General features: G+C 51.7%; 1 protein-coding gene across 1 annotated transcript in view; it reads left to right on the top strand.

The window, feature by feature from the left end:
* Window positions 1-15,629: 15,629 nt before the first annotated feature.
* JPH3 (junctophilin 3) overlaps window positions 15,630-22,130 on the top strand; it is a 58,406-nt gene continuing 51,905 nt past the window's right edge. Inside the window, exon 1 of the mRNA XM_066327486.1 lies at window positions 15,630-16,082. Within this exon, the coding sequence (XP_066183583.1) occupies window positions 15,701-16,082 (382 nt within the window). The 5' untranslated portion in view covers window positions 15,630-15,700. The remainder of the gene's footprint in view (window positions 16,083-22,130) is intronic.

Raw genomic sequence — 22,130 nt, 5'->3', positions numbered from 1 at the left:
CTGTTTGAATAACACGGACCTTCTGTTTGTGAGAGAGAGGAAACTCCAAATAACTCTTTGATTTGTGGTTTCCTTTCTTCTCCTTCCTCATCTCCTCCTCCTCACTACTGTATATACAAATCTGTTCTGCCAGCTCCGAGCCACCGGTTCCCCCACCTCCCCTGACAGAGCTGGTTTTTTTACGCCCATGTGATGCTTATTTAATTTCCTCTTTTGCTGCTTCCAAGGCGGCCAATCTTTGCCTTCCCCCATGGGATGGCGCCTCTGTTTACCCGCTGGTGTCAAGGGGGAAGGCCAGCAGACTGAATTCCTGCCCTCTGACTGCATCCCAAGGAATAGCAGCTCCCCTCCCGGATCAGGGCAGCCATCGGGATTAAAGGATGTGTTTAAAGTTAGCACACGGAGACATCCTTTCCCCAAAGAGGGATGCAGTGGCTGCTGTGGCAGGGAAAGGGGTTGGGCTGTGCCAAAACCTGGCCCAGTGTCACCTTCTAATTGCTTCCCCAAAACGAGCAAGGCTGGGAAAACAACACCTAATTGACTTTTTTTATTTTTTCCTTCTTTTTTTTTTTTTTTTTTTTTTTTTTTTTTTTTTTTTTTTTAAGGCAGCGCAGCGTTTCAACACAGGTAAAAGGGAGATGGTAAAGCACCGCTCCCAAAAATCTGACTGAAATCAATGTGATCCTCAGAAAAGGCAGGATCTTACCAGGAGCAGCTTTCCTTTGTTCAAAGCTCTGCTCTAAACCGAGTCAGGAACCATCTTTTCCTCATTAAATTTGTTTCCTTTCAGCGCTGAGCCTTTCCCTTCATTACCACATGCGAATTTTTTTTTTTTTAAAGCCCTCATAGCTAATATCACAACTATAGATCTTGGGGTTATTTATAGCCCTAAACTCCGCAGAGAGCTGTGTGTCTTGTTGCTGTGGAAACTGGGATTCTAAAAGTAAAAGGGTTTGGAAGGGATTTGAGAAGAGACCTGCTGAATTTCAGGGTTGGCTTTCACTTCCAGAGGTCTGTGTTCCACCATGCCTTAAACTCCCAGGTAAAATTCACCTGAGGGGCTCAGGTAACCCTCAGGGAATTTGGGGAATACGTGTCCTCTGGTTTTTATGGTCTGGCACACCACAGCCTGGATTTTGCTCTCTGCTGTGAGACAAAAGATGCACAGGTAGCCTTGGGAGTGTCAAACTCAGTGTCACCAATATAACCTCTGCCAGGCTCGGGGCAGTTTGCTTTTTTCCTTTAGATTTGTTGGGTTTGGGCAGCTTTTTCCCAAGGGAAATGCCACCTGATGTGCTGGATCCTCCTGCCCACTGCAGCCAATCCTTGAATCATGGAACGGTTTGGGTTGGAAAAGACCTGGAAATTCATCCCATCTCACCTCTGCCATGGCAGGGACACTTCCACTGCCCCAGGCTGCTCCAGCCTGGCCTTGGACACTGCCAGGGATCCAGGGGCAGCCACAGCTTCTCTGGGCACGTCGTGCCAGGGCCTCCCCTCCCTCACAGGAAAGGATTTCTTCCCAATATTCCATTTAACCCTGCTCTCTCTCGTTTTGAAGCCATTCCCTTGTCACTCCAGTTCTGGATGAAGAGCCCTTCTCCGAGGACTCCGAGCTCCTCTCCACTGCTTTGAGACTGGCATGGAGCAGCATTGGCTGGAAATAGGATTTTCCTGTATTACACCGTTATTTAAATGATTTTATTTGTCTCTGGATGTAAAGTGTAAAGGATGAGGGTGAGATTAATGGGTCCTGCTTCCTACCCCGCTCATCCTCTGGCAGCTCAGCAAGGGGCAGACTCTCACTTGGCAGAAATTCCATGTTTTCACTTGAGCAGGGATCTCCCTGAGCCACCTATGGAAAAGCCAATTCCTCCCCCTGATCCAGCCAGGGATCCCCAGACTGGATCCCAGCTCGTGATAGAAGCCAAAAGCTGCAGGGTCCTGCCCCCTTTGGCCATGGGATGCTTGAGGCTGACAGGAACCCTGTCCTTGCCACCACCTTATCCTTTTTCTGTGTCCCTAAATGCCAGGTGTCCCCCCCACAGCTGGGGACAAATCCTTGGACACCTTCCCTGGCTATGGGTGTCACTTTCTAGCTTCAAAAATACCTCATAATCCGACCAGGAATTCTGTTTACAGACAGCTCCAGAGCCAAGTCCGACCTGGAGATTTGAGCTACTTCCAGACTTGGAAAAATATCCTAGAAAATTCTGCCCTATCCATGCAACCGAGGGAGAGGAGGGGGGAAAAGGAAAGGACAGGCGATGTAACATGATTAACCCAAGAGCATGTGCCTTAAATTCACAAACACTGCCCAAATGTCAGCGCTGATGAGCTTTTCCCTTGCATTTCCATCAGTGAAGCAGCAATCCCTGGGTGTGCTGGATGCCCGGCGCCGGGGCCGAGCCCCAGGCAGCTTCTCCTTCCCCCGAGAACAGCCCTGACATTTGTTCAGCACATTCTCCAGGTCTTTCCTGGCACGCCGTGTGTCGTGCCTGGCCCTCGGTTATTCCTGGGATATCGGATTAAAAATAGGAAGGCAGGAGCCAAGGCTGGGGACGGTGATTCAGTGACGGAGCTTTTCCATTAGAGGGTGCCAGGAACCCGCTGTTGCTCCAGGAATGGTGGAAAACACAACTTTTGTGCCGTGCGTTTCGGGGCTGGACAAATCCATACCCATTTTTAGACCCGATTATTCCCCTGCCCGTCTAAAGTAAAACCGTGGAATGACAGAATGCTCTGAGTTGGGAAGGACACAAAAGGATCAGCAAGTCCAAGCCTTGGATTTGGCATTTCCAAAAACCCCATCATGTGCCTGAGAGCGTTGTCTGGACTGCACTGGGGGTGTTTTGCAGGCAGAGATGTGTTTTCAAGAAGTGGATGTGGAGAGCAGGAGATCCCAACATTATCCCAACATTCCCAGAGAGTTCTGGGCAGTGTTTGGATGTGAATAGGAAGTCCTAATTTTAAAAGAAACAAGTATCATTCACAAAAAAAGTGGCAGTTCTGGTGGAAAACAATAGTTTGTTTTGCTCGAGGTGTAGTGACGAGGACAGACAGTAAAGGCTGAGCCCAGTCTTCTACTCCAAATCTGCCAAAAATCACCCAGCATCAGGTAACAGCCCAGTTATCGAATGGATTTTCTTCTCCACCCCAGAGAACATCAGCAGCAGGATATCCTCAGGTCTGGGCTGCTTGCAGGCACAGCAGATTTAAAAGTGTCCCGCTTGGTTTTGAAACTTTGGAGAAACAAATTTCTGTAATTTTGCGGAAGGGTCAGTGAAACTCTTGGGATCAGTCATAGAATCACAGAAAGGTTTGGGTTGGAAGGAACTTGAAACTCATCTCATTTCACTCCCTTCCAGGGCAGGGACATCTTCCCCTGTCCCAGGCTGCTCCAAGCCCTGGCCTGGGACATTCCAGGGATCCAGGGGCAGCTGTGCCAGGGCCTGCCCACCCTCACAGGGAACAATTCTTTCCCAAAAGCCCATCCAACCGTGTCCTCTGGCAGTGAGAAGCCATGCCCTGGGTCCTGTCCCTCTCAGCAGTGTGAGGACCGGTTCCTCTGTGGTGCAGCTGCAGGGGGACACTGCTGCTGACACATGGAAAAAAAAGAAGATGAATCCTTGGATCAGGAGATCTCTTTGTCCCTGCCCAGCCTCTGCAGAGCCTGGGCACATCCGTCCCTGTGCATCACTTTCTCCACCTCCTGTCCAGCGCGGGATCTTCTGGTTCATGAGGGGACAGGACCTTCCTGGGCTGAGTGTCTGGAAAGCTACAGATGGCAGCAGTGAGGGAGGGGAAGGGAACGTGTCTAGATCCCAAATCCCAGCGCTGCCTGACCCTGCAGCACATCCTGACAGCTTTCCCTGTGGATTGCAGCCAACGTGGCTCAGGTTTGGAGCCGTCTGCTCCTGGCCCAGGTCACAGTGGGTGATCCAGAGCAGATGGGATGAAGGGCTGACCCTGAGCCACACCAGCGGGACTGATCCTCACTCTCCTGCCTGGGAATTCAGGACAAAGCAGGAGCAGCAGTGTCCTGACCAGCTGGGTGAGGGCTGTGACCCTGTGACCTGACCAGCAGCCGCCTCTTTCCCTGGTGTTTGGAGGAATCTGGTGCTTCTGAACCCGAAAGTCAGGATCATGTGTTGGCAATGATTTCTGGCTGACAGACAGAAAACCAGGGATGATAAAGGAGTAGGAGACTCCTCTGAGACAGCAGGTTTCCAATAAAACCACTCTTGGCCGAGTGCTGGTGCTGCCTGTGGCCACCCTTTTGGTCCTGGTGGCCTCCCTGGTGTCACCAGGATGGATTTAGTGGATCACACGTGGAACTCGGACAGACCACGGGCTGTTTCCTTGCTGCTGTGCCCCAGGGACAAAAAGAAAGCCTGTCCCCAAGTCTGTGGTCCCTGATCCCTGTGAGCAGCCTGATGTCCCAGGATGGCAATGGCAGGATCTGGGGCTGCAGCCACATCCTCATGGGAAGAGCCACCCACAGATGGTCTCATCTTGCATTGCTGGAGAGGTTTTCATCCCAAAATGATCCTAAAGCATTCTGGGGAGTAAATATAAACCAGAGGTATCTGGGGAGGAGGACGGGGCAGGAGTCAGGGCTCGGAGTGGCGCAGCCGAGCAGTTTGGGATGGGAAGGGAAGGCAGGACGTGTGAGGACACGGGAGGGAGCACAGGCCAGCAGAGTGCACAGAGCAGCAACTGGCAAAGCTGGGGCTGGGCCAAGAAAATAAACACGGGAAGTGCTTGAGACTGATGAGAACCACGGGCAGCCTGCTCTTGTTTAAGGAGGGTTTTTTGGGCCACTGGAGCAGGCGCCTGTTGCAGACAGAGCGAGACCTCAGCCCCGTTCCAACTTTCATTGACTTCAGCTGGGCCAGGGTTTCATTTCAGATGGTTCTGCTTTGCCCCAGGATGTGATTCCCCTGTTTTGGGATGTGTCCCTTTACCACCCACTGCCCCGCAGGAATTTTGGAGACTCGTGCAGAGATTTGGGGATGGATTGCGTCAGGGCTGGGTCCTGCCAGCACGTCAGGAGGAGCAGAGGCTGCTCTGCAGCACTCCAGAGCTTTGTGTGAGCACTCAGGATCGATAAATCCAGAGCTGAAGGCCAAATCTGAGTGCTCAGCAGCTCTGCTAATCAGTTGGGTGCCTGCATGCGGGTTGAAAGCCAGTTCTTTCCAAATAACCTAGAGGCTTTTCACTCCAAAGTTTGACTTGGCTCCCTGACTTTGGGATTTCAGCCCCCTGTGTGCTCCTGTCTCCTGATGAAGGTGGGGCATTCAAGGCAAGTGACAAATGGGAGCAGGCTTTCATCTGGCACCAGCTTTCACCCTGAGATCTCCAGAATTAACCATCCAAAATTCACGGGGTCAGGAAAAAGTCCTGTCAGTCATGAGGGAAGTTTGAAGGGAAGGCTCCAGCAATACAGGGAAATATGAGCAGAGGGTAAAAGAGGAGCTCTGAGTGGTTGTGGGAAGAGGTTCTCTAGGAGGTGGAAGATTGTATTCCTGGCTGGAAAGGAAGCTGGGTACAAAGAGGACAAGGAATGCAGCCTCCAGCTGTGCTCCTTTTGGGGAGCTCCGTTCATCCCATCACGTCTGGGATCCAAATCCAAAACTTCCCTCACTTCAGAATGGTTTCCCCTGGGATTTATCAGCACCTGGGCTCCTTTGTTTCAGCAGGACCAAGGTGTGCGTCTCATCCCAGGGCAAAATCCAAACATCCTCCTCTTCCCCATCCCTGCTGCTCCTGCTTTGTGCTGGTGCCTGACAGTGACAGCCGAGTTAATCTGGTTTAGAATTCTCGTGGCTGGGTTTCTGAAGGTCTGCCTGTTGTAGGGTGACGTTCCTTTATCCCTCACCCTTTCTTTTCCTCCTGGATTATCCCATGTTAATAGTACCATGTAATGCAGCCTGTTATTAACTGCTCCTGAATCCTGCTCGCTGATTCCTTAAGCAGATCTCGAAACCCCGTGAATTTGCATCTGCCTTGGAGTTTTCTGAGGGTTTGTTTTGTGCTTTACTTTTCTTTTATTTTTTTATTTTTTTCCCCTCCTTTAAACCCAGTGCATGAAGTGTGTAGGATAACTTTCTGCTCTGGCTTTTGGGAAGCAAAGGAATTTGTCATGATATTCCAGACTGAAGTGTGCCTCTGTTTAAATCCCTACAAAAAGGGCTCCAAGAAGGAAACCTCGTTTAAAAACCTGCATCAAACATGGAATAAATCCTTCCATAGGTATTTATCTGCCCAGAGAAAAGATCCTTGACCACCCTTGTGTGACAGCTTTTCGTAAGAAAAGAATATGAGTAACGTCAGCTTTTTTACATCGCTGTGTCTTCTTGGTTCACTGAGAGACATTTCTTCTTTGTTATGAATTATAAATCCCTATTGCTATGGTCCAAACAATTCTGGGAACTTCTGCCACTGGCTTTCAGAGCCCAGGGAAATCACAGTGTCCTTTGCATTTGCAGTGCTCGAAGCATTTCCAAACATCCATTATTCACACAGGAATTCGTCCATCAGCAGCTCCATTAAACTGAGAGCGGGAGCTCTGCTTTCTCATCAGGTGCCAAAACACTTGGTTGAGGTTTATTCCTTCCTCTGAGAGCAGATTCGAATCCCAAGGGTCAGAGCAGCACCTTTTGCAAAGGGTTAGACCACAGGAGTGAGTGTCTCCTTGGTCCCTGCCTCAGTTTCCCCATCCCTGATGTCTCATTTGAGGATTCAACCCACTGGGCTTGAGGAAATAATAATAATTAAAAAAAAAAAAAAAAAAAAACAAAACCAAAACTAACCAAAAATTCGTTTGGCCAATACTGTAAATCCCAGCTCCCACAGTCCAGGAGTTCTTAAGGGTCACAGAATCCTGGAATGGTTTGTGTTGGAAGGGACCCTAAAGATCCCATTCCACCCCCTGCCATGGGCAGGGACACCTTCCACGAGCCCAGGTTGCTCCAAGCCCCATCCAAGCTGGCCTTGGACACTTCCAGGGATGAGGCAGCCACAACCTCACCTTCTCCAGATAATAAAAATCCTCAGAATTTAAAAAACCCCGAACTTCCTGTATCTGTTAAACCAGGCATAAACCCAAGCTCTGGGCAGGAAATACCCCAAACATCCTCAAAGCAAAACCAAATCCCCTCCGAGATGTTTATTTTTTAACCTCATGCAGCTTGAACCCTGTCTCAAGGCAGAGGAGGGACAGAGGGAGCAGAAATATCCTTTTCCTCCAGATTTGGCCGAGCTTTGGGATGAGCCCCACAGCAGCTCCTCCAGCCCTTCCCAACATTTTTTTTGGAAGCCAGCACGCCGAGCCCTGCTCCAAAGCAGGTTTCTTCTCCTCACATTATGTCAGCATTTCCTGACAATCCCAGCGGGAGCACGCGGGTGACAGATGTCCCTTAATCATCGGCAGCGTTCCCGCTCCTCGGACTGAAAATCCTGAGCCTTGAAATGAAGGGGTTGGGTTTAGCTAAGCCTGGCCACCTCAGGTTTATTCACAGGCATCTTTCAGCTGTGGAAAAATCGGTCACCTTGGGGTTTCTGCCCTGCCAAGGGGTGTCCCAGAGCTCCAGGCAGGTGAGGAGGGTGGAAAATCCAGCGGGATGGGGGTGGCTGGGGAAGCCACGTCCCTGCAAATAAGGGGATTTTCCGGCTGGGATGAGAAGGGCAAAGAAGGGCCACTCCTTGTGGCAGTTTGTGTCTTCCTGAAGATGGAGCTGGGGTTTGTCGTGGGCAAACAGATAAACTCATTTTTTTTTGTAGGGGTCATCCAGTAAAGTAAAAGGGCAAATGAAGCACGTTGGGGGGAAATCCCATTGTTTTCACTTGGTTTGATTTTTCACCTTCCAAGGTGACAAAAAATCTACCTGTGTCCCTCAGTAAGCATGAGAGAAGGATGGAGGGAAGGAGAATGGTTTGCCACCATCTGCAGGGTCACATCCTGATCCTCTTCTCCTTGGTTGATACCTTCTTCACGGGTCCTTACGTGGGACAGCAGCTTGATTTTATGGAACACAGCTGCTGGGTGTGTTCCACAGCCCACAGGAACTCAGATCCAGTCAGCCAGCCATCCATCCATCCATCCCTCCATCCCTCCATCCCTCCATCCCTCCATCCCTCCATCCCTCCATCCATCCATCCATCCATCCATCCATCCATCCATCCATCCATCCATCCATCCATCCATCCCTCCATCCATCCATCCATCCATCCATCCCTCCATCCATCCATCCCTCCATCCCTCATCATGGAATGGCTTTTAGCTGACAGAGAGCAGGTTTAGATCAGATTTTAGGATAGAATTCTGTGAGGGTGGTGGGACCAGAGCAGCTGTGGCTGCCCCTGGATCCCTGGAAGTGTCCAAGGCCAGATTGGACAGGACTTGGAGCAACCTGGGACAGTGGGAGGTGTCCCTGCCCCTAGCAGGGGGTGGGATGAGTTTTAAGGTCTCTTCCCACCCAAACCATTCCAGGATTCTATTCCGTGCATCATCCTCCCCTCCTGTGTCCCTGCCAGCTGATTCCAGCCCTATTCCTTCTCTCCTGACACCACGTGGAACACCCATGCTCTGAGGAGGAGCTCTCAGCCTGCCTGTGATTCCCACACTCCCCAACTCCTTCCTTCAGGCTGCCTGATGGATACTGGGGAAAATCTAACCCTGGAGAGGGAAAAGCTCCACCTGCCCACGAGGAAAAACCATCCCAACGCATTTCCTGCCGCCGGCGCCGCGAGCCTTCCCCTTCCCATGTGCTTGCCTTGATCAGGATCAGCTTCTTTGCTGCTGTTTTTGTGCCTCTTGATTTCCACACGGAAAAACTGGCTCTATTTTTACCCGGCTCAAGCTGATTAGATTGGCAGTAATTGGCAGGATAAACAGACACGTCCTGTGTGCAGCAGGTTAATGCGATACAGGCGCTGACCAGGGGCTGCACTCAGCCCATGCCCAAGACAAGAGAGGTAATTTATTGTCCACATGCCTGCAACATGCCCATTAGCCAGCCCCGTCCTTCCTTCCTCTGCCTGCAGACCCATTTCCCCTCGCAGGGTTGCTGCACAATGCCAAACGTTTCATCCTTTTCTCCTCAGCTCTTCAAAACCCTGCAGAAAAAACACCCAAGGACACGCAGGAGGTTTTTCCTTTCTGGTTAACCCAGGGCTTGGCTTTTCCTGACCCGTGAGATTATTAGCATTGAAGCAGCCACATATTAAAAGAGAAAAAAAAAAAAAGCTGCTTACAACTCCAAGGCTGACCTCGTCCAAGTAATGTCATTTCCCACCATTTCAATCACTTCCATAAGTTCCAATCTTCCGGAAGATTAGCAGCAGTTCTGCTGGCTGCGGGATAATTCTGGGCTTTAATTGGGTTTGGGGGGTAATTTAGTCAGAGAACAAGTGGAGAAAAGAAAACTTAGGGGCAACATCAGGTGATGCTACACTCCTGGAATTCAATTCACTGAGGGAGGGATGGAGCGGGAAGCAAAAATGAAAATCATTCCGCCTTCCAAAGCTGCACATTTCAATCTAATGTTGCAAGACCTTGGGAATATTTTGGTTCTTGTGCTTAGTGGTGGCTGCAGCAGGTGTTTAATCCCAGGAGGGGAGCCCTGTTTATTCAAAAACATCTGTACCTGTATCAAGTTTGATCCCATCTCAGAGGGCTTCTCGTCCCTCCAGCTGCTGCAGGATTCCACAGCCACCACTGACTCCTCCTGTGCTGCCAGAAAAGTGTTTTTTGGGGAGGTAGGGAATAATCCCCTGCTTTTTCTTCCTTCCTGCTCCGAACTCCAGCCTTTGCCTCCATGCAGGTGGCACGGGCAGGATATTCAGTCCCAGAGTCATGGAATTGTTTGGGTCAGAGGGATAATAAAAGAATCCACTCCCTGCCACGGGCAGGGACACCTTCCACCATCCCAGGCTGCTCCAACCTGGCCTTGGACACTCCCAGGAATCCATGGCTTCTCTGGGCCTCCTATACCACAACCTCCTCACCCTGACAGGGAAGAATTTCCATGGAATACCTGATCTAAACCTCTCCTCTTCGAGTTTAAAACCACTCCCCCCTGTCCTGTCCCTCCATCCCAGAGCTGCTCTGCTCAGTGCCTCCCTGTTTACACCTGAGCCTTGAGCCCCCTCACTTTTCAGTTTAATTTATTTCATGCAGGCCCTGTTCATTTGGTATTTTTCCCAATCAGTCCACGGCAGGGACTAAGCTCAGGGCTGTGTGGAAGGCTGAGGAATTCCACTGGTGTGATTATCATCCCCACATCCCCATCACCCTGCAGTGAAAGCCAGAGTTCTCCCCTGCCTCTTCGCCTCAGACTCCTCTTTGCCACTTATTACACCACCCTCTCTAATTACCAATTTTTGCCATTGTACCTCCCTCTTTTAATTACCCAGCTCAGCGTTTGTGATTCCAGTAATTGTCCAAGAAACTTCCCAGCCTTGAAACTTCAAACTTGTTCCCCCCTTGGAGCATGGGCATAGTGCTGGATTTTTCCCAGTCCTCTGGAACTTCCAGTGGCTCTTCCAAGACCTCCTGGAAATCACAATTAACTGTCCAGACAGATCCTTGGCCACCTCCTTTACAACCCTCTCAAGTTTTTTGGATGTGCTGGTTTAAAACCGCTGAGCTCCATCAGTTGGATGCTCCTGGGCACTCCAGGAAAGTGTTTCCTTGGTGTGTTGTCTTTTTTCCCACCAAATACCAGGATAAATCCCTCCCTGAGCATTCCTGCCTTGTCTGTGTCATTGATTAACCTCCCATTTCTGTGTGGGATCACTCCAGTGCTCAAAACTCATGGAAAATATCTTTCTGTCTTTCATTTCCCCAGCTTCTGAGGTCTGTTAATTACAACCAGTTTCCCTTTTCTTCCTTTGGTGTGTTTATATTTTGTTTGTCAGTCTTGGCAGCTCTTTCCCTTCCTTTCTAAATTGTGTTGGTTATTTTAACAAAGATCTCTGCCTGTGTTTCTGCTTTTTGGGTAAAATATTCTTCAAGATTTCCCCTATTTCAACACATTTTTCCCTGAAAAGTCCTTCTCTGTATTGATCTGACTTGTAATTATTTTCTGATTTGGGAAACAGGGCCTTTAAAAGTGGCAAGTAAATATACAGATTTATATCTATGACTGCTTTAAGCTTTACTTCATTTGCTCATAACAGATATAATCAAGCCATAGAGGCCCGTGCCTGGTGCAGGGAGAAATCCACCCTCACCTGCTGGAGTGAGGATAAATGTGGAGTTCCCTCATGCTGGAGACAATGTTGTTTTGGTGGGTTTTTTTTGTTTTTGTTTCTTTTATTTTTTTTTTTTTTTGGGGGGGGGGTTTGTTTTGTTTTGTTTTCCACTAGGATATTATCTTTCCCCCCGCCCCCCAAATTTCTAAGGGTGTTTTGAATATTGGCAGCTCAGGACCTCCAGCCTCCATGGCTCAGAAGGAATTCCCCGGGGATCCCGAGGTTTTTATGAGATATTATGGATATGGCTGCTTAAAGAAACGGAATGTGTGGAGTGCCTGCTGCAGACCCTGCTTGCCTCGTGCTTTATTTCCTGGGATATTGATCCAGAAACACTCTGGATCATTTATTTCCTTCTTGTTAATGACTCAGAACTTGATGGTGCTTGGGAGAGGATGGTCTGCTCCCAGCCAATCCCAGTGGGATGCCAGTCAGGACTGGCAGGTCAAGACCTCCAAGCACGAATGGAAATCAAATGGGGAGGGTGGTTATAACACAGGGCTGCAGCATTCCAGGCAGGAAAAATCCCTGTCACCCTGAGGAGCTTTTCCCTTTGCTCCCTTTGGAGCTCTGTGTTTCCATCATGGATGGAAAACACCCACTGCTCCCGCTGCCCAATCCTACTTTTTCTTCCCCCATCCATAAAAGCTAATTTGCCTTTTATTGTATTTCCCTTTTTTTTTTTTTTTCTTTTTTTAATCCCAAACTTCATCTCACTCATCCCCACATGCACCAGGTATTTAAAGAAAGAACCTGTCAGGCCTATCTAACCCATCTGTATCCCGTGGTGGAAAAAGTCCCTGGGATTAGCCAAAATCTCCTGGAGAAATCCTACAGCCCAGCTTCCCAGACCTGGCATGGCAGGAGCACCTTCCAGAGGGAAAAACCCGCTGGCATTCAGGGCTGCTGTGAAATCCAATCTGGAATTTCCCTCTCCCTCGTCCTCCTGCACCATCAGCAGCCCTGAGGAAACGTGAACTGGGCTGGAGAGGATTCCCAAGGCACTTCCCTGGGGCTGGAGTTTTTATTTGAAATGAAATCCTGACCTTTGGAGAAAGTCTGGCAAAAGTAGGTTTATTTGGGGCTAAGTAGGTTTATTTGGGGCTGAGCTCAGGGCCAGCAGTGTCAGGCTTGGCCACCACACCACAATGACCCTGGGAGGATTCATCCAGCCCCTTCACCTGGCATTCCCACAGGCAGAAAATCATGGAAGGCTTTGGGTTGGAAAGGATCTTACAGCTCAGCTCATTCCACGCCTTCAGGACTTCCACTACCCCAGGCTGCCCCAAGCCCCATCCAGCCTGGCCCTGGACACTTCCAGTCTGCTTTATTTGCCTTCCAACGCGGCTTTGGGAAATTTTTGGAGCTTCATGGAGCACAATTTAAACCCTTTAATAACCAGAACATCCCTTTCTTACCAAACCCTCACAGGGCACCAAGACAGGCCGGAGACACCCAGGGAAACCAAAATCAGCTCATGGCCAGAAGATTTGCTCATATCTGCATTTTTAGGGTGGAACCTGCTCATTCCTCAGGTACAAAGGTGCTGTTCCCAAAATAACCCTCGTTTTAAAGCCACACACCATCCTAAGAGTAGATCCCAGTCTCCCCTCTTCCTTCAGCAGGTTGTTGGGAATTTCTTTTTCACCAGATGCCGTGAAACTTGCTGTTATTTTAAGCACCTGCTTTATGAGGAGCAGCATCCCACGTTTGGTCAGAGAGGTGTCACACCTTGGTGCCTGCCTCAGATCCCTACATCCCATCAAATCCCCCCCAAAGCAATAGCTGGCCAATAATTAATTGGCTAATTAACATGTAAAGCTACTATAACTGTCTGAAACTACTGAGAAAGCAACAGAAGGGGACTGGAATTTCTTTTGTTCCCTGCCAGGATTTTTATAGGCGTTTAAGCAACTTCAGTTCTGGTGTTTTTCTTGGAAAGTTTGGGGGTTTCCACCCAAATTTTCCCTCTGTGAAAAAATAAAATAAAATAAAATAAAAAATGGGAGTTTGCAGTTGCCAAAAAATGCAGCACCTGGAGTGTGGGATTTTTAGGGAAGGAAACAATAAAGCCCCCCAATGTATAACGAGCACAGTTCTTGCATTCACAAAGGACTCGGCGTAGTTTGAAAAGACATTTTCTACTGGAAAGAAATGCTTCAGTGGGAAAATTTCCACCCACTCCAGTTGCATCTCTTCCCTCCAGCTCTGAGAGAGAGAGAGAGAGGAAGGTTTTCTTCCAGAGGAGGGTGGTGATGTGTTTCCATGGATGGACAAGAAAATGCATCGAGAGAGGGGAAAAAAAAAAAAAAAAAAAAAAAAAAAAAAAAAAAAAAAAAAAAAAAAAACAAACCAAAACAACTGAGTGGGAAGACACAGCCTGAAAGTCGCCGGTGGGTGGGCAGTGAGCAGGTACCGAGCACAGGGCGCCTTTCCAGAGGGGATGCACAGCCTCACTCCCGCGGGTTTCCATCACCAGCACTTACACTGTTGACTTTTTTCCCCTTGTGGAGTCCTGGCCAGGCTGGGGCTGGCCCAAACCCACCGCTCCAGTACCGCCGGGGGCGAGGGGAGGATGGCAAATCCCAGCCGGAGATTTTTGGGGAAGAGCTGAATCTTCCCTCCATCGCCCAGATTTTGCTTTACGAGCGCTTGTGAGCACCTTTTTCAATTCTCCTCCGGCAGAGCTCTCCCTTTAATAGCGGTGCGTGAGTCCCCGGGGGCATTAACACAAACAGGTCGATGTTTGCGGACACACGGACCCGCACACGCCTCCCGGTGCCGCAAAGATCCCGCACTTTCCCATCCAGGGGGATGCACCAGCGGAGCCGGACCCCGCTCGCTCCGGAGGCACAACGGGGAGGATTCCAACACCTCCAGCAACCCCGAGGAGGAGAAAAAAAAAATAAAAAAAAAAATAAAAAACCCGCCCCAAAATGTGCGGAGAGGAGCGCCGAGGGCCTCCCGGTGGATTGGTGGATTGGGAGGAGGGCGATGGGATGCGCCGCAGCCCGGCTGGATGGGGACCCAGCCCGGAGCAGCGCTGCCGTAAATCCCGAGCGCTGCCATCCAACCCCGGACCGAAGCGACAGCTCGGCCTTTTCATGAATAAATAATCTGTGTTGCAGTTGCGGCGTGCCGGCCCCGGCCCGGAGCGGAGTCTGCCCGGAGACTCGGCGCTGGCGGCGCGGAACGAGGCGTTTGGCCCGGTCCCCGTGTCCTCCCACCCTCGTCCCCATCAGCCAGCCGTGCCCACGGGGATGCCGGCCCCTCTCCGCCCCGGCTGGGCGGGCTGAGAACCGGAGGGATAAAAATAAAATAAAATAAAATAAAAATACGGGAGCATCCCGAGAGGCTGCGGGGGGCTGCGGCCCTGCTGGGCTGCGAGGAGAAGGCGACGCAGTTCCTGTCTCTTTAAATCCACCCTGAGCCGGGCGCCGGGAGCTGAGGCAGAGCAGAAAGCCCGAGCTCCTTGCTCATTAAGGAGCGGGATTTATCCCCGCAGGGAAGGCGGCCGGGAGGAAGGTGGAGGGTGGTGGGGGGGAAAAAGCGAGGCCGGCTTTGAGCAGCCCCCGCGGCTCGCCGTGAGCATCCTCGGGCCGGGATGATGAGGGCAGGGCCGGGCGCGGCCGGTGCCTGCCCCCGGTGCTGAGCTTTGCGGCGGGGGAGGCGGCGGGAGGGGGCGCGGGGCGTGCGCGGTGCGGGAGCGGCCGGGAGCCGTGCGGGAGGGCGGCGGAGGAAGAGGAAGGCACCGCATTGCTGCTGCTGCTGCTGCTGCTGCTCTGCCGAGCCCCGCGATGCCGCCGCGCCCGCCGCTGCCCCCGGCCCTGCGCCCCAGCCAGCCCGGCCGGCGGCGGGGGGCTCCGCGGGGGCTCTGAGCATCCTTCCCCCGGGGCTGCCCAGCGCTCGCTTTTTTTTTTTTTTTTTTCTCTAATTTTTTTTTTTCCCTCTTCCCTTCTCTTGGCATTTGGCCTCTTTTTTTTTTTTTTTTTTTTTTTTTTTTTTTTTTTTTTTCTTTTCCTCCTTTTCCCCCACCCCCGTTCCCTGCCTTGGATGGTTTTTAGGTGGAGTCGTTTGCACCAAAACCCAATAGCTGCTGCTGTTCTTGCTGCTATTTTTTTTTTTTTTTTTTTTTTAATGATCCTATTTCCACAGCAGGGGAAGAGAGAACTGATCCTCAACATACTCCCAGAGAATGAATAATCACAAGAAACTGGCTTAAGCAGCTCCCTGGATCTGGTGCATGATTTCGATTGAGTTCGATTTGATTTAATTATTTTTATTTTTATTTATTTATTTTTTCCCCAAGTCATCCTTCACATTTTATTTCCTGCATTTCTTCCTAGTCTTCTCTTCCTTTTTTTTTTTTTTTTTTCTTTTTTTTTCTTTTTTTTTTTTTTTTTTTTCACCTTTCGGGAGATTTGCAAACCGAATTACATGCATGTCCAGTGGGGGAAGGTTTAATTTTGACGATGGAGGGTCGTACTGTGGAGGCTGGGAGGACGGAAAGGCTCATGGCCATGGAATCTGTACCGGCCCGAAGGGTCAAGGTGAATATTCGGGCTCCTGGAGTCACGGCTTTGAGGTGCTGGGGGTCTACACTTGGCCCAGTGGCAACACTTACCAGGGCACCTGGGCGCAGGGCAAGCGCCATGGCATTGGCATGGAGAGCAAAGGGAAGTGGGTGTACAAAGGAGAGTGGACCCATGGATTTAAGGGACGGTACGGGGTCCGGGAATGCACTGGAAACGGGGCCAAGTACGAAGGCACCTGGAGCAATGGATTACAGGATGGCTACGGGACAGAGACCTACTCGGATGGAGGTAGGTGATGCATTGATCTTTTCTGGCTGGTGGGCTGGAGGGTGGTGGGGAGAACCTCCCAGCGGGGTTTGGGTTGGAGTCTGGGAGTTTGCAACCTGCTGCCTTGGATCGAGGGATGCTCCCACCCTGCAGGAGGGAAGGAGCCAGCCCAGCGTGGCACCAGCCCAGCTCTTTGCCACAGGTAGCCCCATGTATTCCATGGGGTCTCTGGGCGCTGGGTCCTCCCTCTTTCCTCTCCTCCAGCAGGATTTTGGCATGTGGAAGGGGCTGTGCTGCTGGGGGGACGCCCAGCTCTGGCCCGGAGGGGTCGGAGCGTGGGGTGGGCCAGGCCTTGGGGACACAACCCAAGTTGCACATGGGATTGGCAGTTCTGACTGCACCACTGGAACCTGTAGGATTTGCATGGGAACGACGCGGGGCAGGATGGAGGCGAGTGTGTGTGTGTGTGTTTGGTGGGGAGGATGGGGCAGCTCCCAGCCAGGGGCGGGGGGCTCTGCGCCTCCTCCAGCCCCTCCAAAGGCAGCCCCACGCTCAGTGATGCCAGAGGAAAGACTTTAATTCAGACAAGAGTCTTACATTCCTAGTTTACGGCTTAATGCTTAGCGTTGGGGCTCAGAGGGATCACCAGAGCTCTTCTCTGCCGTCAACACGGCTTAACGAGATGCTGAGGGGAAACTGGGATTAGAGGGAAAACAAGAAAACCCAATTGGAGTGATCAACCCCCCCAAAAAAAAACAAAAAAAATTGCTGGGCTAACGAGCTTTAGGGCTGAACTGGAAGAAACAGCTGGTGCCGTGCTGTAAGTGGCTGTATCATCCTCTCCCCTGGGTTGTGGCTACTTCCACAGTCGGAATTGCCACCATAATCCGAGGCAGGCCTACCTGCCGGCAGCCGGGGGCACTGAGCTCCGCTGGCCCCTTGTTTTCCTGGGAATCGTGGCCTCCTAAAGCAGCCTCACGGGTTATTTTTAGGACGTTATGGTTTTCCATACGGCCCCGGTGAGGAAATTGCAGCGTCGTGGAGCTCCATCGCAGCCTTCCCGAAAAGGTGCTGCAAGACCTTGCTGTGGAAAACCCAGTTTGCTGCTTTGTGGTTGCACAGGGAGGGGAGGTTAAACCTCACCTGCAGATGCATTTTTTTTTTCGTTTTATGCTCTGGCAGGGAGAGGCAGAACCACCTCGGGATTTTCAATGATATTTTTCTGCCGGTGGGGTTTTTTTTTTTCTCGGAGAAAAAGAGAGCTGCAACCTTTTGTTTCAGCTGCCTGGAAGGATGCTGGGGGCTGAGCTGGGGTGTGCTGGGTGTGTGTTTGGAAGCCATGGATAAATCCCAGCAGCCCTTCAGTCGAGAATAAAGCTTGGGCAGGGAATCATCGCCGTCTCCCACGTCCGAGGCGGTCAGGAGGGGCTGTGGGGGGGTTTTCTGCTTGCTCCCAACGTGGGTGCTGGCTCCTCCTGGCACCCAGCCCCTGCCTGGGCGGTTTGAGGGAGGACAGACACAAGTCTGGGCTAACTACAGGTCTCTGAGGGCTGGGTCTTGCAGGGCTGGCCCTGTCCCCGGCCACGCACGTGCCCCCGCCCCGGCACACTCCCCATCCTCTGCAGCGCGGCGTTTTTTAGGGAAACCTGGGCAGCATCCCCAAGCTGGGGCGGCTTAGCAGCAGTTTCAGCGTTTTCTGAGAAGCTACCAGAAGCAAAGAGCTTTTCCTTCCATCTTGTCAGGCCAGCCCAGCTTCCCCGGCGCTCGGGGACCCGAAAGCGATGTCGCGCGTTTGCGATTTCGGGAGGAGGGAAGAGGAGCGGTGCTGGGAAAGGGCAGGGTCTGTGGCTGGTCCCTCCGGGGCTCTGCAAAGCTTCCCCGGAGGAAGGAATGCCGTGCTGGGGAAAAGCAGAGTGCTGGTAACTGTGTAAGCTCCTCCACACCAGCTTCTCCCACCTCAGCTGGGCCAGAACCACCTCCAAGGCCACTTCCACCAACTCAGCTCCCAGCAGGCAGAGGCCACGTCCCTTTCCCAGTTACCTGGCTCCATTCTGGGTGGAAACCACCAAACCTGGGCACCTCCAGCCTTTTGGACCCCAAGCCTGGCTGAACTTTGTGTGTTTGGGTCCCAGAGGCCGCTGCGTGCGGGAGCGGTGGCACCGGGGAGGCAACTGTAGGGGAAGGATGTTTCTCATTAATCTATTCCAGTTATTACCTCCAGCAAACCCAAGTATCCAAGAATCCTCGCCCCAGCATCTGTCACTTGCCACCCACAGATAAATATTCATCCCTTGCACATCTTATTTTATTATTTTTTTTAACTCCCCAGCCCCAAGCTCGGGGATGGGGCCCTAAATGCTCAGCCCCAGAATAATCCCCGGATTCTCTCCAATTTTCCCATTCCCTCTCCGAGCAGCGGGGATGGGCACACCTCTCACTGCTGGGAGCGATGCTGCTGTGCCTGTTGGGTGTGTTGGGTGGCACAGGGTGGCCCCGAGGGGGTCCCACCAGCCCCGCAGCCGGCGCAGGCAGCGCCGCACCCCACGCGCAGCTTGCCGAGCTCGCACCTCCCACGCCGCACACGCCTTGTCCCCCCACGCCTTGTCCCCCCACGCCTTGTCCCCCCCACGCCCTTCCCACGCTCTCCCTGACCCTCTGCCCGGAGAGAACCAGTGCTGCTCCCCCAGCCCGGGGGATTGGTGTCCATCAAGGCAGAGCCCTGAGCAGCCACGGGAGCCCTGCTGCTCTCCCAGGTGCCCACGCGTCGCCGAGCGTCCCCGGCGTGGCTGCCACGAGGCCTCTGCTCTGTCCTGTTGTCCCCGTGGCCTCACCCCCTCAGACATCCCCGGCACTGCTGATAGATCCTCGTCTTCCTGCCAAAAAAACCCCCCGTGCCCTCCTCCAGAGCGCCCTGATATTACATAAACCAGGCTGCCGAGGATTGCTTGGAGTTGAAGCACTTGTGTGATTCCCCCCAGCTCCGGAGCGGGAGCAGGAATTGCTCCTCTGCTTCGGGGGAAAAGGGGCTGCATCCACCTGGGTCAGCACCGATGTGAGGCTGGGGCACCTGGGCCACAGGGTTGGAGACCCTCTTCTGATCATTCTGGAGGTCAGGAGACATCACAGCTGCTTCCTGCCCCGGAGACTTCGGGGATGCTCCGTGATTTCACCCCAGGGACAGCTGGAGTTGGAGCTCCAGCCTTCCCATGGGAATCCTCTGTTTGGGTTTGGGTTGAGCTGCTGAAACCATGGCTGTGGGGCTGGAGGAGATGGGGTGGCTGAAGGAAACCCCAAATCTGTTGTTTCCCTTTCCATCCCTAGCAATGCTGTTTTCCTCCTCCTTCCCAGCTGAACAACTGGGATCCTAAAGCAGGCAGGGGCTCTGGGATGGGCCCAGCATCCCTGAGGGAATGGGACAGGCTGGAGGTGTCTGCTGTGATCCAGGCTCATCCTCTCCCCATCCTGAACGTCCCATGAGTGTCCCTAAATCCTGGTTTCTCGGAAGGGCTACCCCGAAAGGGCCGGGCGGTGGCATGGTGGTGTTCATCTTGTGTAATCTCCGTGCCCACTCACCTAAAATGAATCATCCTTTGATAGGTGAGGGAAATATAATTAGTGTTTGCATTGTTAGCACCGGCTGAGTAGGCAAGTGGGTTTTCTTGGCCCGGGCTGGGAAATATTCCTGCCATGGGGAGAGGGAAGCGGAGCACTAGGAGCTGCCGGGGTGGGGCTGTGCCAGTCTGTCCTGCTCCATGTCCCACTTTCCCACCCCTGCAGTGGCACTGATGACACCTCTCTTAGCAGGTGCGCCAGGAGCTACAGACCAAATGACTTGGGAGTGGTTGAGGAGGGGAAAAGGCAGGGAATATTTTTCCCAAAATCCAGCATCAAGGGCTGCTCCGTGGGGATGGAGCGGGAATGCTGTGTGGGACCTGCCTGGTTGGGAAGGGGCTGCATCCCCTCACCTGAGCAGAGCCCTGGTTTGGGATGAGCCATCAGCAGCCAGGAGGGTTGGAAGGAGACATCTTTAAGGTCCCTTCCCACCCAAATCCATCCCCAGGTCCCACGGGGTGACAATGGCAGTGGCCTGGGTCCTGTCCCCACCCCGGCCCCGAGTTCCTGCGCAGGGAACCGACGAGCCAGGGCAAATTTCCATCAGGATCTATTCATAGCACGGATGTCAGAATTACCTTAAAAGTACCAGCTCTTCCCTTGTTTTGCTGCCGGGAAGGAATTGTTGATGCACTTTAAACAGTGGGCGGAAACAAGCAAATACAAGAGCGCCCTGCTCCTCCATCCTCCCGTTCCTGCAGCACCCAGACACAGCCGGGGCTGCTCCTAACAACCCCCTCAGGAGCTGAGGGTTCGTTTTAAAAAGGCAAGATTTAGGTGCTGGAGCATCTCACTGTCTGGATTTGGGTCTGGAAGCTGCTTGCAGTGGTTCCAGGAGAGCAAAGCCGGAGACGTCAGGAGCTGCCGAGCGCAGAAAAATGAATCAAAATACTAAATGAAGATTCTGACCAGCCTCATTAAAAATGAATGCTATGAACTCATGGTAATTACTTCTCTCACTGGAACATGCTGCTTAGTTTCAGGTACAGCTCAGGACAGAGGAAGAAGGATTTTGACCTCGGAGAAAAAGAACACGAGACAGAAATTGCCAGACAGGCCTCAGACTCTCACTCCATCTTCCCAAGCCTTTTTTCCAGGCTGTGGTTCTCCAGGGAACTGTGCAGGACCCCAGTTTTGGGGAGCCCATCCACCCCCTCTCCCTGCCCCACAGCACAGGGTGACTTCAGCCCTGAAGCACAGAATTAATGTCATTTCACTGGGGTGGGTTTCTCATGGCTTTGAATGCAAATCTCAGGGTATTTACATGTGATTTGATATCCCATGGGGCTCCTCGTGGTTGGGTGACATCTGCTCCTGGAGCTGAACATTTTATTTTTTTATTTTTTTTTTTCCCTTTAGAAGCTCCAGCTTGTGGAATCATGTGATTTTGCAAGATTTTCAGCTTCGGTTTGGAAAGCAAGGTTTTCCACCCAGGCTATTGCAGAAAAGTCATTCTTCCAGGCTTGGGGAAGCAGCAGACAAGAGCTAAAAATGCCTTCTGTTTAAAAATGCCTCGATTTTAAAATGAACCTGATGAATTTTGAATGCTTTGAGTCAGGTAACGCTGACGTAGATGAATGAGCTGTATTAATGTAGGCATGACTTGGAGATGGAGGAGCTGGGCAGGGTGAGCTTGGGGATGCTCTTTTAGGGGAGAACACTGAGGTTTAGCATCTCTCTTGGGAGGGTTTTTGTCTCTTTGGATCTGGTTTTGGCAGCAATTGGACTCCTGAGCAAGAGAAGGTTTTTTTGCAGGAGTTTGCAGTAGTTACAGGAGAGTCTTGATGGTCATTTGCTCCAGGATTCAGTTATTTAACTAACAATTAAAGAATTTTTTAAAAAAGCAATTGTGAGCTTGCAAAAAAAAAAAAAAAACAACAACTTGAAAGGCAGATGTTTATATTTTGGGGCTTGAAATTGGCTCTTCAAAGACAGATTCTGGCCTCTGCATCAAAAATCTTTAAAAATTGCAATGGATGCATGAGCATTCCCTAAGAACAGCCACTGCTTTCCCAACATTATTCCCTGAAGAGGTTCCACTCACTCTCAGCACACAGCAGAGCATCATGAATTTTCATGAATGAGTGAACAGCCAGAGCAAGGCCCCTCGTTTTGCTGATTTCCACAAGAAGATGATCGCTACAAAGGGATTATTTCCAGCTCAGGGTGTCACCTGGGGTCTTGCAAGGTGTTTCCCTGGAATGAATAAAGGCCTGGAAGTGTCCAAGGCCAGGCTGGAGGGAGCTGGAACAATTTGGGATGATGGAAGGTCTCCATGCCCATGGCAGGGATGGAATGAGATGAGCTTTAAGGTCCCTTCCAACTCTGTTATTCCACGATTTATTTCACAGGGAATAAATAAACCCTGCTCTTGCCTCCTCCCATCCTGCAGCAGCCTCCTACCCTTGATCCATGGGGAGCTCAGCCTCATCCCACCCATCTGAGCACCTCCCACAC

Source organism: Sylvia atricapilla, chromosome 12, assembly GCF_009819655.1.
Source record: "Sylvia atricapilla isolate bSylAtr1 chromosome 12, bSylAtr1.pri, whole genome shotgun sequence".
NCBI lineage: Eukaryota > Metazoa > Chordata > Aves > Passeriformes > Sylviidae > Sylvia > Sylvia atricapilla.
Note: the sequence above shows the minus strand (reverse complement) of the source record. Positions and strands in the feature narration are given on the sequence as shown.